This window comes from Rhinolophus hipposideros (genome assembly GCF_964194185.1).
Source record: "Rhinolophus hipposideros genome assembly, chromosome: 20".
Classification (NCBI taxonomy): domain Eukaryota; kingdom Metazoa; phylum Chordata; class Mammalia; order Chiroptera; family Rhinolophidae; genus Rhinolophus; species Rhinolophus hipposideros.
The window spans coordinates 35032257-35049471 of NC_138066.1; the positions used below are offsets into that span (position 1 = coordinate 35032257).

Consider the following 17215-nt stretch of genomic DNA (forward strand, 5'->3'; position numbering starts at 1 on the left):
GTGGACTCGGCCATCGGCCCGCGGGGCCTGGCGTTTCCCAGAAGGCCCAGCGCTGGGAAGGGGTTTGTAGCTGCTCTGTCATCGTGCGGCCCGACACGAGCCCGCGCTTGTGTGCAGGCCCGGCTCGGTTCCTGGTCTCTGGTTTGAAGGTTCACGCGAGGCCCCGGCCTCGGACCCCGGACTAGGCCGCGACCCCGGGCGCCATGAAGCAGGAAGGCTCGGCACGGCGCCGCGGCGCGGACAAGGCGAAGCCGCCGCCTGGCGGAGGGGAACAGGAACCACCGCCGCCCCCGGCCCCCCAGGATGTGGAGATGAAGGAGGAGGCGGCGGCGGGTGGCGGGTCAACGGGGGAGACTGACGGCAAGGCGGCGACGGCGGCAGCTGAGCATTCGCAGCGAGAGCTGGACACCGTCACCTTGGAGGGTATGAGAACCCGGCCGGGGACGTGCTGTGATCACGGGTGACGGCGCCCTGGTGATCCAGCTTCTCCCGGGACCTTACTGCAACCTCCACCATCCCGGGTTCCTTAGGATCACCCCCCCCCGCCGAAGTGCCGCCCCCACTACGCTGACACTCCCGACCCCAGACCCGGTAACTTCCGGCGCGGGACGCCCTTGCCTCACCCTCCGCCCCCGCCGGGCGTTGCAGCTACAGCTGGGTCTCCCCGCGCCCGTGGACTCCCCCGGAGCCCCCCCTCCGACCAGCCCCCTTTCCGTCCCCGGACCGAGTCTATCGCGCCCAATACGTGATCGATCCCTCTTCCCTCGAGGAAGCAGTGTGTGTATTTACGTGCGTAAAGGGGTCAGGACGACGCAGAACACTGGCCTCTGAGTTTTAAGAGTGGACAAAGGTGTCTGTTGTCTTAACCACTTTTAGCCAACTCCCCTAAGAGGAGCCTTTCTACCTAGTCTCTTGCTTCTTTGTGTCTGTAATTGAGGTGCCTAAACGATCCCATCTTTTCTTCCCTTCCCCTTCAAGCCCTTACTCCTGTTTCCATTTTGTTTCCGAAGGGCTTAAAGACCTTTACACGCGTTTCAACTTTTCAGGTGTCAACGTTGAGTTCCTCACACTCCCCTTGGATCAAAACTGTATACGAGTCCCCCCATTTCTTTTCTCCCAGGTGCCTGTTCCCAGTTTTCTGCCATCCTCTAGTGCCGCCAAGTTCACGCTCCCCTCTTCCTACGTGGAGCTTCCTGTCCACGTTTGGAGTGGGTAGGGCGCGCGCTTTCCACTGGGAGCCTGGGGCTGTTTTCCCAGTTCTGCATCAAGTGGGACCGAACTGTTTCTTGGGTTTTCCCTCTACTTAACTGCCTGAGAAAACAGCTCAAAAACACTGAGATAAGCAAAAGTATGCTCCTGGGGGGTTTTTTTGAGGATGTGATGGTGTTGACTGCATCAGCTCCTACTTTAAAGTTAGGTAATAGGCTCAGCATCGAATAAAGATCCTTTTACCTAAAGTAATGATAGCCAATAATAGCAAAGGTGCCACTCAGCATTCCTGACTGGGTATATACATTACGTTTCTCATAAACACTTCACTTCCTTATTGTAAAGTAACTCGTGTTTATTGTAAAAACTTTGGGGGAGAAAAATCAACCATGGTTCACCGTTTTTCCTATCAGTTTTTGAGCTGTTCTCCCATAATTGAGATCAAGTTATATGTATGGTTTGGAACAAGGCATAACTAAATACAGATGAGTGTGTGTTTTCATTTACATGTCCACCGTCGGGGCATTCAATTTATTGCAGAAACGGTTATGGAATACCTGACACAGTGGCCAAGAATACAAGCCTCCAGAATTAGTTTCCTCGTCTCTATCATGAGAGTAGTAGTACCTACTTCATTGGGTTGTTGCGAAGAGTAAGATGCTTAGAACGGTGCTTAGCACATGAAGAACACCTAGTAAACCTTCCCTAAATGTTAGCTGTTGTCATCGTTATATCATTCATGTGACCCAAGCACCCTGTGCTAACTATACAGGAACTGCCAATTGATTGCATTCCCTTGTTCTTGGACAGTTAGATTGTTTCCAAGTTCTTACTGTTATTAAGAGCTTTGCAGCCATCACTTTTGTACCCAAGTTTTTAATCTACCTTTATAGTTTTTTCTTCAGTATAGATTCTCTATATGCCTGAGTCAAAAGGGTAAATGTTGTTAAGGTTTTGGGTAGGTATTCTCCAGGAAAACAGTACTGGTTTACATTATACCAGCAGAAATGTCCTTTTCACCCCATATTTATCTTAATCATTTATACAAGCTCTTTGTAGAATAAGAATGTAAATCTTTAGTCACATTTGTTGCAGATATTTTTCTTTTGTTTACACAATTATTCAAAAGGATTTTTATGAAGCCAAGTTTGTCTATCGTGTATGTGATTTCTCCCGTTGTTTACATTTAGAAAGTATTGTCCTATTTAGAGATCTGTTTTGTTTCTCATCATTTTTTTCCTTTCTTCCTCTTTCTCCCACCCTTTACCTCTTCCCCTATCCCAGCTTTACTTATTTTTGTCTCTTGGTTATGTCTTAAAAATCAATGGCGTCCATAAGTATTGCTTAGCCCGATTAGGGTAAAAGAGGTGATTGGCCACATCCTGCCCTGTAAGAGGCTCCTTAGAACTACTTGCCTAGAGTGGTGGGGGAATAGAAGGAGTTGAAAGGAACCTTTCTGTCCTCCTCTGGTCCTCCACAGATATTAAGGAGCATGTGAAACAGCTGGAGAAGGCAGTTTCGGGCAAGGAGCCTCGTTTCGTGCTAAGGGCTCTGCGGATGCTGCCGTCCACATCACGTCGCCTCAACCACTATGTTCTCTACAAGGCTGTGCATGGCTTCTTCACCTCAAATAATGCCACTCGAGACTTCTTGCTACCCTTCCTGGAAGAGGTGAGTGAGTCAGGCCGGCTTTAAAGAGTGCGGGCTTGGTCTCATTACCACCCGCCCCCGTGTAGTTGTTCCCATCCTGAAGACCGTCTGGTTACCTGCTGTGGCAGAGTAATGAACCAAAGAAGCCCGTTTTAATCCTCATTTGCCCATGACCAAGGGAACCAGCCTTCTGCCCTGTAGTGTCATTCTTCCGAGTCAGGGAGAGGAGCGGGGAATCAGGACCCTTCCAACCAAACTCGTTTCCCACTATCCCCCAACATGGACCCTCTCCCTGCAGTTAGGCAATGTCTCTCTTGTCCTAGGAGAAGGTGCCACCACCTCTTTGCCTCTGAAGCTTCTCAGTGGAGGATCTCTAAACAGAGGTTGGGAGCACAGGGTTTGGAGGTGGGGTTGAATTTGAAGCTAAACTCTACCATTTCGTTGGTACCTGTGGGACTTGAGCAAGTGACCTAGCTAACTTCCTTGTGCCACATTTGCTTCATTTGTTGAATGGTGATGAACAGATTTGGAGGGCAGTGGCCAGGGAGCAGTATGTATAAAGCTCCTAGAACAGTGCCTGGCATGCAGTGACTGCTGATGAAGTTAGTTTGATAGTCCTAGTGGTCTCGAGCCAGGAGAGACCTCACCTTTTCCTCCCGGCTGTAAAATCTCCCTTGTCGTCCAGATCCTGCCCCTTCTCAAACCTTATAGACGCTTCAGCCACCTTCATCTCCCTAAAATCCTGTATGCTTACAGTCTGTTCCATGGATGTGAAATCTCAGGGAATCCCTTGAGGTGGAACGATGAAGAGTTGATTATCTGGGAAAGGGGAAAAGCCCCTTCCCCATCCCCACCCGGAATGCTTTTTAAATTCACCCAACATGATCACTTTTTGAGCTGTTACATGTTATTCCAGTTTTAGTGACTAGACCTAAAAATAGGTACTATATATATATATATATATATGTATCAATTTCCCCAAAATTTCCTTGTACCTACAAAAAAAAATTTTTTGGTCTCATTATTCTTGATCTCATTTCTAGAATTACATCGCTTCATTAAACCTTGTCTGATAGAATTTGTACGTAGTAGTTCCAGGTGTGGTGGTTTAATCTCTACACTTAGATTGTAGGTTCTGTGAGGGGTCCTACATCATCTTTCTTTCCCCAGTACATTCTGTATAATTGTTTCCTGTAATCCTCTTCTGTATTGTATTGTATTGTATTATAGTGTGCGGTATTGTATTGCCAGCCTCCTTAACTCCTTTCGGAAAGAGACTTCCATCTTTAATTTGTTTTTATCCCCAGCACCTAGAAAAATCTTGGCATATAGTAGGCACTCAGTATTTGTTGAAATACATAGTGAGTGCTTAATAATTTCTTGGTTGATTGATCTGACTGAGCTTTTCCATGGTAACTCATGTCCTCTCCTAGCCCATGGACACAGAAGCTGATTTACAGTTCCGTCCCCGAACAGGAAAAGCTGCTTCGGCGCCCCTCCTGCCTGAAGTGGAAGCCTATCTACAACTCCTGGTGGTCATCTTCCTGATGAACAGCAAGCGCTACAAAGAGGTATCAGGACCAGGGAGAATGATTCACATACCCCTAGCAGTCCAAGGGGTTGGCAGGGGAGATTGTCTCTAGTGGAGAAACGGAGATAATTCCTGAGTTAACCGCCCCCCAAACCCTTCCCCCGTTGGAATGCACCAAATCCCACAGCCAGGGAAGACCCCTCAATTCCTGCCTAAGCACCAAGGGGAAGGGCTGGCAGTGCTCACTCTGTGGCACAATATCCGTATGTAGATTCTTTTGAGAAAAGTAGATTTGGAGACAGAAAAACCTGGGTTCACATCCCAGCTGTACCTTCGGCAGATTAATATCTCCTAGCAATATGTAAAGTGGGGAAAATAATGCCCAACTTCCAAGTATTAAATAAAATAGTATGTTCAAGAATACTTAGCACAATGATCTGAACATAGTAAGCTTACGCATTATTTTAATAAATAGCAGCTCTTATTATGGGACTGAACAACTCCGTTTTGGATATTATATTACATTTCCACCACTCCCTCCACTTGGGGCCAGTTTCTTTGTCAGTCATAACCACTGTCCCAAGAGCACACTCAAGAAATGACAGGTCCCACTCCTCAATGCCATGTTTTGTTTTTTCCTTTCTTTGCAACTAATTGGCTTTTGTTTGTTTTTTAGATATAATTCACCCCCTTTAAGTATACACTTCCATGGTTTTTGGTATATTCACAAGGTTGTGCAGCTATCATCACTATCCAGTTCCAGAACAATTTGTCATCACCCCAAAAAGAAACACCACACTAGTACCTATTAATAATCACTCCCTATCCTCACCCCAACCCCTTGGCAACCACTAATCTATTGTATATCTCATGGGTTTTCCTATTCTAGACATTTCATATAAACGGAATTATGTAACGTGGCCTTTTGTGCCTGGCTTCTGTCACTTAGCATAATGTTTTCTAGATTTGTCCATGTTGTCCACGTATCTATCCGCCATTCATTTTTAAGGCTGAATAACATTCCGTTGTATGGATACAGCACATCTTGTTTATCCATTCATAGAGTGATGGACATTTGGGTTGTTTCCACTTTTTGGTTATTGTGAGTAATGCTGCTATGAACACTGTGTACAAGTTTTTATGTGAACAAATGTTTCCAGTTCTTTGGGGTATATATGCCTAGGAGGGGGGTGCTGTCTCATGTGATGGCTCCATGTTTAACTTTTAGCGGAACTACCACTTGATTCTTCTCTTGGCTGCCTCCCCAGGCACAGAAGATCTCTGATGACCTGATGCAGAAGATCAGCACTCAGAACCGCCGGGCCCTAGACCTCGTGGCTGCCAAGTGTTACTATTACCACGCCCGGGTCTACGAGTTCCTGGACAAGCTGGATGTGGTGCGCAGGTACCGGTGGCCAAGGGTCTCACTCTTGGCCTGTGGGGTCAGAAACGTGGTCAGCCACGACCACAGTTACGGACTAGCAGAAGGCGATAAGCTGGTAGATGTAAAGTGCCCAGAGGAAATGGGGACAATGGTTAACATGCCCTGAGCCATATGAGGGTTGAGAGAGACACTGATGTTAGATGAAGAAATGGAGATGGCTCCTGGGCTGTTAAGAACTGTCCCGGCCTCTTCCCTTCACCTCCCATCAAGGGAGGACTGATTGGTAGGTCAAGGGTGGAATGACAAGCTGGAAACCATTTCACTCTGCTTAACCTGCAGTGGCTCCCCGTTTCCCTCAGGGAAGAGCCAGAGGCCTCGCCATAGGGCATAAGGCCCAGCGTGCTCTGGCCCGTCACTGCCTGCTGACTTGATCTCCCCCTGCTCCCCGACTCACTGCTCAGCCACGGTGGCCTCCTAGTCTCCCTTGGGCATGCCGGCCACACTCCTCCTCAGTCTTTGCACTGGCCCCTCATTCTTCTGAGAGTACTCTTCTCCCTGCCTCCTTCACGCCTTTGTTTAATTAACTCTCAGTGAGTTTCACCCTGACCATGCTGTTTAAAATCGCAGCCCCATCCTCCTTGCCTTTCATGTGCCCCATTGTACTTACCCTGATTCTCCATAGCTCTTATCACCTTCTATACTGCAGCATAATTCACTCACCTATCAGGATCATTGTCTGTCTCCTTCACTAGACTGCAGGCTCCCCGAGAGCAGGGTTCTGTCCTTTTGGTGCACCTAGAATATTGACTCACACAGTAGGCATTCAGTGGTTGAATATTCTGTAAATAACCAGAAAAGCAGTCTGTATCACGTTTTTAGGGATTGAGAGAGAATGGAGAGGTCAAAGGCAGTCTGAAGCATTCTTAATTGAGGCCTTTGACATCTTTTTTCTTTCCTTCTCGAAGTTTCCTGCATGCTCGGCTCCGGACGGCCACCCTCCGGCACGATGCCGACGGGCAGGCCACCCTGCTGAACCTCCTGCTGCGAAACTACCTGCACTATAACTTGTACGACCAGGCAGAGAAGCTGGTGTCCAAGTCCGTGTTCCCTGAGCAGGCCAACAATAACGAGTGGGCAAGGTACCTCTACTACACAGGTGAGCATGTCAGAGGGTGTCTCAGGTTTCCTTAGTGCAGATTTCCTAAAAATGTGGTGCACTGCGTACGTCAGAGGTGCTTTGGCCCTCTGGTTTGCAAGGGGGTTTGGGTGGTGCCATTCTCTTGATCCACTCTCCTCTTCTCCACACCCAGGGCGGATCAAAGCCATCCAGTTGGAATACTCAGAGGCCCGGAGAACAATGACCAATGCCCTTCGCAAGGCCCCTCAGCACACAGCTGTCGGCTTCAAACAGACTGTGAGCAGCAATTCTCACCCCTTCGCCACTTGCTCATCTGATAACACTTTAGTTTTGTGCCCCTATATGAGGGGCCAGGGAAGGCTTCCTTAATGTCCATTATCCAAAAGGTGGCATTGTTCAGAGCACACGAAGCAGACGCCACCTCCACCTCTGGCAATTATGTTCAGAGTATTCTCCTTGGTCGATAGGTTTAGAATAGTCCTGATTCCCCAGCCCATATAGTTATTCCAGGCATGGGCGTGGATTGTGTTGATAACCTCAGGCTCTTACCTGGTCCCTCATACGCGTTTCGGAGCAGTGTGGTCTGGCCAGGGACCCCAGGAAGTCTCCATCAGGCGGCTCATTCAGATGGAGATGAGCCTTGATCACCTGAGAACTGTCAGTCACCTAGGGTTGGTTTTTGTGTGTTTATTTTGTTGTTATGTTTTGTTTTGGAGTGCTGACCTTGGTACTAGGCACTGTGAGGGCTAGAAAAGAGGGATAAGAAATGGTGTTGGACCTCGAGGAGATAAATAGTGAACATTGACTCAGAAAGGCTTGAGGGCCTGGTAGCCAGAATTTCGACCCAGTTTTCCCAATTACAAACGTTTGGTCCCACCTTAATACTATACCCACTTCCTAATGCTCTTGAAAGAGAACAAGACAAAAATACACAATGATTAGGTCGGTGTGGTAGGAGATTCGGTTTGTTTGTTTTGTTCAGAAGTTCAGAGAAAGGAAGGTTTGGTTTTGGTCAAATAAAGAGATCTTAAAAAAGTTAACTTCGATTCAGTGTTTGAAAGATAGGTAGAATTTTCACAGAAAGGAATGGCTTTTCAGACACACTGGATACATGTGCAGAATGTTAGATTGCTTCTAATATAGGACATACACTAAAGTTTCTTCTAAAAACCACTAAAAATACAGTTGATTAACATAGACTGTGTCCGCATACCAGGGATAGGCGTTGTGGGGTAAGCAGTGTTTTCAAACCAGATTTCACTATGGGCGAAGAAGGTTTTCAAGTTTTCTGGGGAGTAGCCAGGTGGCAGGAAGGGGCAGAGACAGTGCTGGAGTGAGGTTTTTGGCCAGTGGACTGTTGGTAAGGGAGCAGGAAAGAGATGGAATGGTTGCTTGAGAGGAAAGCAGAGTTGGGGGACTTCCCACCAGAGGGGCTTGAGCAAGTAAGTGTTGGGCCAAGAAGGCCTTGGAAGAGATGGGTAGGAATGGGGAAAGAGCACAGGTAGGAAAGCTACCTTTCAGTCATGACCAGGACAGTGAGAGTGTGTAAAGGGGGACATCAAGTTTAAAGTGGAGTCCACAACAGAACGCTTTGACAGCTTACCCATCCATAGTAAAATCCACATTCTCTCCTTGGGTAAGCTTATTTGCTTTGTAGCTCAACTCTGACCTTCACCAGAGTCTATTACTAACTCTTAGTCTGCTCAGGCTGACATGGTAAGGTACCTGAGTGCAGGGGCTTAAACAAGAGAAATGTATTTCATCACAGTTCAGGAAGCCAGAAGTCCCAAGATTGGGTGTCAGCGCGGTCGGTTTCTCCCAAGGGCGTCCCTTTTGCTCATAGAGAGCCATCTTCTTCCCGCGTCTTCAAATGGTCTTCCCTAATCTCTTCCTACAAGGAATTGGATTCGGGCCCACTCATATGACCTTATTTACCTTAATTACCTCCTCAAAGGCTCTATATAGTCACATTCTGAGGTATTGGGGGCTGAGGTCTTTAATATATGAATTTGGAGGCCCCCGGTTCAGCCCATGCTACTAATTTAGTCCCTTACCCTGAACACCAGACCTACACATCCAGCTTCCCGCCAACCATCTCCATGCAGATGCTCACCCACGACTCACACGCCACTTGTCGCAAACAGACCCTTCTGGGCGCCCTGACCAGTGCTGCCTCCTGTTCTCCCAACTGATGGAGGTGGGAGCCTCCGATCACCTGACTCCCTACCTTTCTTCCCGATCACTGAGTCGTCTTGATTTGCCTCCATGTTTTTTGTATGTGTCTCCTCTCTGATGACCAGTGCCCTTGTTCAAGCCACTAATTTCTGGCCCCACTCTGCCTTCCACCAGCCCAGCTTCCGCACAACTGCCCGAGTGCGCAGCGCTCCAGGCACGTGTTTACCTTGCCCAGGAAGCTTGCATTACTCCCCATGGCCTGCCCAGTAGAGTATGACTCTTAATTCTCAGGACGTAGGCAGGCCAGGTGTTACTGTTGTTATTGTGCCATCTGGGGGATGAGGAAACCAAGGGCTCAGCTGCTCAGCATTTCCGCGCTGCACATTAAGACTAGCGTGCTGTCTCCAAAGTCAGAACTCAGCCTGGCATTCAAAGCAGCCGTTCCCCAGACTGGCCCCAGTCGTCTGTCCTGATAGCCCCCTAGACGCCCCCGAGGTGTCTTCACATTTGCCTTCTTCTCCTCCAAGCTGTTCCCTTGACTGAAACATCGTCCCTCCTCTTTCTACTTCATCAGAATCCTTCAGGCATACATTAACTTCTACCGTTTCCATGGGTTTCCCCTCACCCGTAGGTGATACCCAGGGACAGGGCAGCCTTGGGGTACGTGGAGGGTGGAGAGCCCTTGCCCAGGTGTGGGCACGATCACCCACCACCCATTCTGACCTGTTATCACATGATGTTCATGTCTCTCCTGCGTGGTAGAAAGCTCCTTAATAGCCGGGCGTCGTCCCCTCCACCGTGGTTTTCCTTGCACGGTGCTGAATCCACAGCAGGCGCTATTCAGATATACATCATGGTTTTATGGAGGAGGAAAAAAGGCTTAGTTTTCCAGCCAGCCTCCTATGTTCATACACGGCTTGTTCACTGAGGTTCTGCCTCTACCCAGATAACTAGTTTTCCACGTTGTTTTCCTCTTCTCCTCCAGTAACAATCCACCTCCCTAACCTAACCCGTGGTTGACTCACGTTCCATTCCTAGGCCTCTGGGCCCTGGGCCCTCCCCATTGCTCAGCCACAGAAATTGGGCACTGGGCTGCACTTGCGAATATTGCTGTTTCAGAGCAATGCGTGTGCTGACTGGCCAGACGACATGAAGCTTAGGGTTAAGTGTGGTCAAAGGGGCAGGTATTCCCAGTACCTGGCTCCAAAGGCAGAGCTTCGATCACTGCCCAGCACAGGTTCCGGGGTTTGTCCTCTCTCCATGGGCCTGGTCACAGGCCAGTCCCAGGGCGCTGTCCCCATTGCCCAGTGTATCTGACTGACTTGAAGCCCCACTTCATGCTCTTCTTCCGTCCGGGGGAACTCCCTGCCCACTGTTCCTGTCACATTGGCAGGTGCACAAGCTTCTAATTGTGGTGGAGCTGTTGCTGGGGGAGATCCCGGACCGCCTGCAGTTCCGTCAACCATCCCTCAAGCGCTCACTCATGCCCTACTTCCTTCTGACCCAAGGTGAGGCCGGAGCCCCGCCCAGAGCTTGCCAGACCCCCTGGCCCTGTGGCCTCTTTGATTTGTATGCCCATTTGCATCATCTGTCCACTCCTCTTTCCCCCACAGCTGTCAGGACGGGAAACCTAGCCAAGTTCAACCTGGTCCTGGACCAGTTTGGAGACAAGTTTCAGGCAGATGGGACCTACACCCTAATCATCCGACTGCGGCACAACGTCATTAAGACAGGTGTGGTTCAGAGCCTGAGGGGCCCCTGGAAGAGCGGGACCCAGACTCGGCTTCTCCAAGGGATGGGACAACCCTGTGGGTGTCTGTGGGCGGGAAGGGTCTGTGCTGCCCTGCCCACCCGCCACTCCTTCCTCTCCCAGGTGTGCGCATGATCAGCCTCTCCTATTCCCGAATCTCCCTGGCTGACATCGCCCAGAAGCTGCAGCTGGACAGCCCAGAGGATGCAGAGTTCATTGTTGCCAAGGTGGGGCTGCTTTGGGCACCATCGTTGTCACCTTCTGCCTTATTTCAGGGGGTGGGAGTGGGAGGGAATGGACGGGACGGGAATGGGTGAAGCAGAGCAGTCTTTTCAGACCAGTCTGCAGTGCAGCCAGGAAGCTGCCAGAGAGAATGTATGTGAGTGAGTGTGTGAGTGTCAGGAAGACACAGCGATGGGACTTAGCGGATGGGCTTTGTGGTGCCGCCTCCCTTCGGGGACCTGCAGGCCATCCGGGATGGCGTCATTGAGGCCAGCATCAACCACGAGAAGGGCTATGTGCAGTCCAAGGAGATGACTGACATCTACTCCACCCGGGAGCCCCAGCTCGCCTTCCACCAGCGCATCTCCTTCTGCCTGGACATCCACAACATGTCTGTCAAGGTGAGACCGCCTGGCTGCGAGGCCCGCCCTCCACACCACACCCAGCGCTGCCTCGCGGGAGCTTGGCTGGATGTGGGGCCCAGTTCCTAGTCTGTCTCTGTAAAATCACTAAATGGCAGGGCAGGGGGCCCCAGAAGCGCAAAGGACTTTGTGAGACTACAGCACCTTCAGTTGCTTTTAAGGGGTCTGGTTGCCAAGGGGGACGAGACAGATTCAGAGTTCAGGGTTCTAGATTTGTTTCCGAATTGGAGTCATTTGCCTTCTCTGAGCCTGTTTCTCCACCTGTGAAGCTAATCGTGAGGTATAGCTTGCCCTGCCTACTTCACAGCCATTAAATGAAATCACTGTCTTAAGGCACTTAGTGGAGTCTAACTTGTGTAAAAGGTCGTAGCGGTGTCTGGTTCTAACAGAAGCGCTGTTAAGCCCTTCTCCTGTGTCAGGCACTGAGTTAGGTGCCAGGGCTGTTTGGCTGCTGGATTTCTCCTGGTCTCCTCCTCCCTGGGAACGAGGGATAGCGCTGCCGTGCTTAAAACTGGGCAAATGCTGTGCTTCGAGAGACACAAGGCCCTTTGTGATCTGGTCCCGTGTGTCCTAGCCTCCCCATAACTGCTCTCCTGCACCTCCTCCCCCCAAAACTGACCCACTCAGGCCAGGCCTTTCACATGTTGAGTCCTCTGCCTGGACTGCTTTTCCTCCATTCCCACAGCCAGTCCACTCGCCCTCCTTTGCCTGCCCCCTGCCACTCCCCCTGCCTGCCCAATCCAGGTTAGTCACTTATAGCGCCAGATTCTCCTAATTCTTTTTTTAGCATTTACCACATGGTATTATAATAGTTCATTTCCATGCCCAGCTCCCCAACTGTTAAACTGGACAGTGAATAGCGTGTCTTGCTCATACCTTGGTGCCTGATCCCCAGAAGGAACATAATAAATGTGATAAGTTAGTGCCGCCTCTTCATCTTGCTCCTCTCTCTACTTTGCTTCAGGCAATGAGGTTTCCTCCCAAATCATACAACAAGGACTTGGAATCAGCAGAGGTAAGCTGTCCGCCGCTGCGGGTACAACTGGAAGATAGACCTTCCCTACAAAAAGGGAAGAGGGGGCGTTTCTGGAAGGGCTGGGGCAGCTGTGAAGCTTTGGCCCGGGGGTGGGTCTGGCTGGGTGAAGCTCGCAGTGAGAGCCCAACTGGTCCTTAGGAGCCCAGCCCTCACCCCATCTGTTTCCCCAGGAGCGGCGTGAGCGAGAGCAGCAAGACTTGGAGTTTGCTAAAGAGATGGCAGAGGATGATGATGACAGCTTTCCTTGAGCTGGGGGGCTGGGGAAGGGTGGGGTGAGTGGGGACTGGCTCTTTCTCTTTCCCCCGTGGGGGGTCCCGTCCAGGGAACTAGCCCCTTTTCCCACACACAGCTCACAGACTGCGGATGTGCTGGTGGGAGTGAAGGGTGTAGAGAGCCAGCCACCCCACCTCACTCCAGGGCCCCTCTCCAGCCGGTGACTTAGCACACGATGGGCAGGAGGGCGGGCAGGCGGCCTCCCCAGGGCAGGGTCCTGGCTAGTCGTGTGGGCAGCAAGATGGAAGGGGAAAGCCCTGTGCTCTCCTCCAGGGAGTAGGGGACTGGAATTGGGACATGTGTTGGGTTGTATGTTTTTTGAAGCTTCAATTATGATTTTTAAACAATAAAAAGTTCTCCAAAGCTCTTTGTACATCAGTTAATTACAGTACTCGGCTTTCACACCTGCAGTATTGACAGACTCAGGTTTTTTTCCTTGGCCTTGGAATACGAGCCCCCAGTGTAATCTGAGGACGGTGCCGCTGAAGATGACCAGGAAGCCAAGGATGGGGTAGACACAGCTGGGGTCAGAAGGGCCTGGCTTTGCTGTTCCGTGTCTGCCTGGCTCTCAGATATCGGGCAGATCGCTAAACCTCTCAGGCTCCTTTCCCACATCTGTCAAAGGATCAGACTCATTGACCTCCTGCGTCAAATTAGGAATCTCGGCTTCTAAAGGATCAAAGAAAAGGCGAGAACCCGACCCTCCAGTGAGGTTTGCAGAGGAGAGAAGGGTCTCTTGCCGAGGCTGCAGCAGGTAGAGAACAGGGTTTTGCTCAGTGTGCCTTTAGGGAATGGGGATGGGCTCCTGACTGAGCAGAGTTGGGGTCAGGCAGGAGGGGCCTCCCTGTGGCCCCCGGCCCACCGACTCCAGCTGCATATACTCCTAGTGGGGAAATGCCTGCCTAGGTCTCAAAGTCTCCCACAGCAGGTTTCCCCCATGTTGGGTCATTTGAATTAGCGCAGTGTTCTCTGGCTGGCATCTGGAACATTGCTGTACACGTCCGCTGCTGCCGCCAAGCTCTGTTATCTGAACATGGCTGGGGAGGGGGGGATTGTTCCTCTCCACGCCCTGATTTCCTACACATCCTCCCTGCTTCCTACCTCACATTGGTGTAGCCCTGTCATGCAGGGTGTCACGCGGGGTCTCAACTCCTGCTCCCCACATAAGAACGCAGGATATGCTGAGGCCAAAAAGGAACACCCATGGAGCCATAGATGGAGTCACACCACTATATTCTCCCTGGCAGCTGGGTTGGAGACACAGGAAGCAGGAGCCACACGATCCACAATCCACTACCTGCTTCTCGGCCAACCAACCCCCTTGCTAGCCACAATCCGTGCTAACTGCACTCCGCGCTTACTGGCTCGGCCATGGCAGTTACATCAGTGGCCAATGGCTAACCGGTAACAGCTGCTGGCCAACTAGTCACAGCTGATGGCCATCTACTACCTGAGCCAGCACCTTTCCACGGGAGGCCGAGAGCCTGGAAACTGCTCTCTGGACTCTTCCCACACCCCATATGGCTGTCCTGGCCCTTGACCACTTTACCTGACCTCTAAAAGTGCCTTTTTGAGTATCTGATAAGGGGACTTACTGTATACAGAGGGCAGGCCCTTGCTGTATACAGAGGGCAGGTGCAGCTGCCTGTGGCTCTTTCTAACCTACTTAAAACGTCTCATTGTAACTAATATTTCTAATGATGCCCAACCTCATAATTGTTTATAAATCTTAAAGTCAGAGGCTGGCCCAAAGTGCCTCAGACCCTTTCTTGGTTGGTAACCGATTAGAGAGGGTTATCACCCTGTTACAGAGACTTGGGGTCATTTGCTAGGATTTCCTGTTCTTGCTCACATTGAGTCTACAGACCATTGTTCTGTCTGCTCACTGTTTGGAAATTTCTTGTAATTCATCCCCATTAGCTTGGCTTCCTTTTCGTAGAAAAGTTAGTGTCATTTTTATGCTTGGAGAGTTCACTGTGTTTTCCATCTTCCAGTTCTGTTTTTTAATTAAAAAACTACAGAAACTGAAAAATAATTAAAAAAATAAAAGAAAACTACGGACAAATACAAAGTATAATATAAAATACCCATGTACTTTCAACCCAACTTTAAGAGACGTTAACATTTGTTATCATGTCAAGTTTTAATCCAAGAAAAAAGATTAGATAAATCGGAAGCTCACCTTGTTCATTGCTCAGGCCCTCCTTCCCCAGAGGCAGTCACTCTAACGAATTCAGTGGGTAGCCTTCCAGTTTATGTTTTTACACTTTTCCTACAAAATATAGTAAATTTTTTTGAGAATTTTTATAATTTTATCGGAGCGAAACTGATGACATATGCCTGGGAGCAAGTCTTCAAATGCTCCCCAGTAACATAGTATTGTTTTGAGTCTTTAAATCTTTGTAAATGATGTATCACATGAATGTAACTTGTTCTTTTTACTCTGTATGGATTGGTTTTGAGGTCTAATCATGTTGAAATTGAAGCCCAGTGTTCCAGGCACTGTAAATACAACGGAATAAAACAAACTCCTTTCCTCGTGGAGTTTCATTGCGGAGGTACAGGGGGTGGGGGGAGTCCCAAGGAGGCCTATGTGGCATGAATGGACCATAATTTATTTAGCCATTCCCCTGTTGGTGGGCATGTTTACTATTACAAATCGTGCTGCAGAGAACATCTCCGTCTCCCTGCACACATGTGCTATGTACAGTTTCTTAAAGGGCCCGATAGTACTTTTTTTGTGCTTCTGAACCATATGGTCTGTCACAACTACTCACTTCCGCCCTTCTTGAAAGCAGCTATAAACAATACGTAAACACATTTATTTATGAACCCTGGGGTTTGAATGTCATATGATTTTTACATGTAATGAAAGAATCTTTTGATTTTTTTCCCAACCACTTAAAAATGGAAAACCCATTCTTAACTCAGGGTGTACATATCTTGGCCCATAGGCTGAGTCTAGTGATGATCCAGCCTCGTGCCAAATGAAAACAAGAAGTGTGAGAGGAAGTTGCTGAACAGTTCAGGCCATTGAGAAATACCTGGGAAAGCATTTGGAAGCTAGAAGGATGAGTAACTAGGGATCCCTGGGGCCAGGCCCTTTGCCAGACGATCATTTTGGTCTAGCTAGGCCTGGGTGTGTCATGGCCAGTAACAAGCCCTTGCTGTCTCTCTACCTGGTCTTTATTCTACCTTGGGTGGGGCAGAAGTCTGAATTGAGTCCTTAGCCAAGAAGTACAGCAATCTGAACAGGAAGTAGTGTAATGGGAACCACAGGGGCCCGGGAAGCAAATCCTGCCTGGCTCTGCCTCCACTGTGAACTTGGGCAAGGCCCTTAGCTTCTTGGAGGCCCTCCCTTGTCTATAATGGGAATAAGCCACACCCTGCCACTTGGTTGATAAGCTGAAATGACAAAAGTTAAATGGAAGGTGTCTGACCTATAAGAGGTGCCCAATAAATGCCAGCCAACATTTGGATTTTAAGCCTATGGGATGGATGCCAGAACACTTCCTGGGACGGCAACTCACTTCCTCTGGAAGCAGCCACTCCATCTTCCAACACCTAGGACCATTAGAAAGCTCTTTCCTTCTGTTGCGCTGAAAACTGTCTATCTGTGGCCTCCACTCCCTGTCCCACTTCTAGCTCTTGAGACCATACAACAATACCCTTCTCTTCCCCAGACAAAACAGCCTGTTTTCTTCAAATCATGATCTTGAGCCCTTTCACCATTCTGGCTACCCTTGTCAGAATTAACATATTTTTCTGAACCAAACATCTGACACACTAGGACTGTAGATGAAGATAAAAGTCTGAGTCTAGAGATGGCCTGGTCACAGGTGAGGAAGGCCAGACATTGGTTAAGAGATTAGATGGTTAAGAGTTTAAGACTTTGATTCTGCTACTTGGCAAGTTACTTAAGCTCTCCGAGGTCAGATTCATCTTCAGTACAAAAGGAAATGGTTCTAGTCCCCTCCACATTAGCCTATTGAAAGGAATGCATTGGATAATGTGTAGAGAGTGCTCACACAATATCTGGGCTGGGGCAGGCTGCGTCCTCTGGAGGTTTCAGCGGCTCGGGGAAGGGGCCACGCTTGTGAATGTGAATTTCCTGTCCTCCACAGTTCTGTTAAACCCAGCCTTCTACTCTGGAGCTGGGCCCAGAGCTGGGCTCAATCAGTGCACTGGGGGCCAATGCCATCAAGGTACAGGACAGCGGACCAGAAGCAGGATGTGAACCTATCAGCAGGTGAATTACCTGCCAGCTGTGGCCACCAGGGGGCACCCCCGCCCCAGAGATGGTCTCTCCAGTCAGACACACCCACTCATTAGAGGATGCCTTTTTGGCACCTTTGGGGTGAATTGGGACAGAAAGGGACAGCCTCGGGTGTGGTCAGTCAGACTGCCCTAGGCAGGCTCCATGGC

General features: G+C 49.6%; 1 protein-coding gene across 1 annotated transcript; it reads left to right on the forward strand.

Annotated features, from left to right (window-relative positions):
* The first annotated feature begins 39 nt into the window (after positions 1-39).
* PSMD3 (proteasome 26S subunit, non-ATPase 3) lies at positions 40-13157 on the forward strand. Its single transcript, XM_081028861.1, has 12 exons — positions 40-423; positions 2690-2880; positions 4293-4430; positions 5659-5795; positions 6740-6930; positions 7085-7188; positions 10481-10595; positions 10701-10820; positions 10961-11064; positions 11305-11460; positions 12446-12496; positions 12688-13157. Exons 1-12 carry the CDS (start codon positions 204-206, stop codon positions 12763-12765), a joined length of 1605 nt encoding a protein of 534 aa, XP_080884987.1. The 5' UTR covers positions 40-203; the 3' UTR covers positions 12766-13157.
* The last annotated feature ends 4058 nt before the right edge of the window (positions 13158-17215 follow it).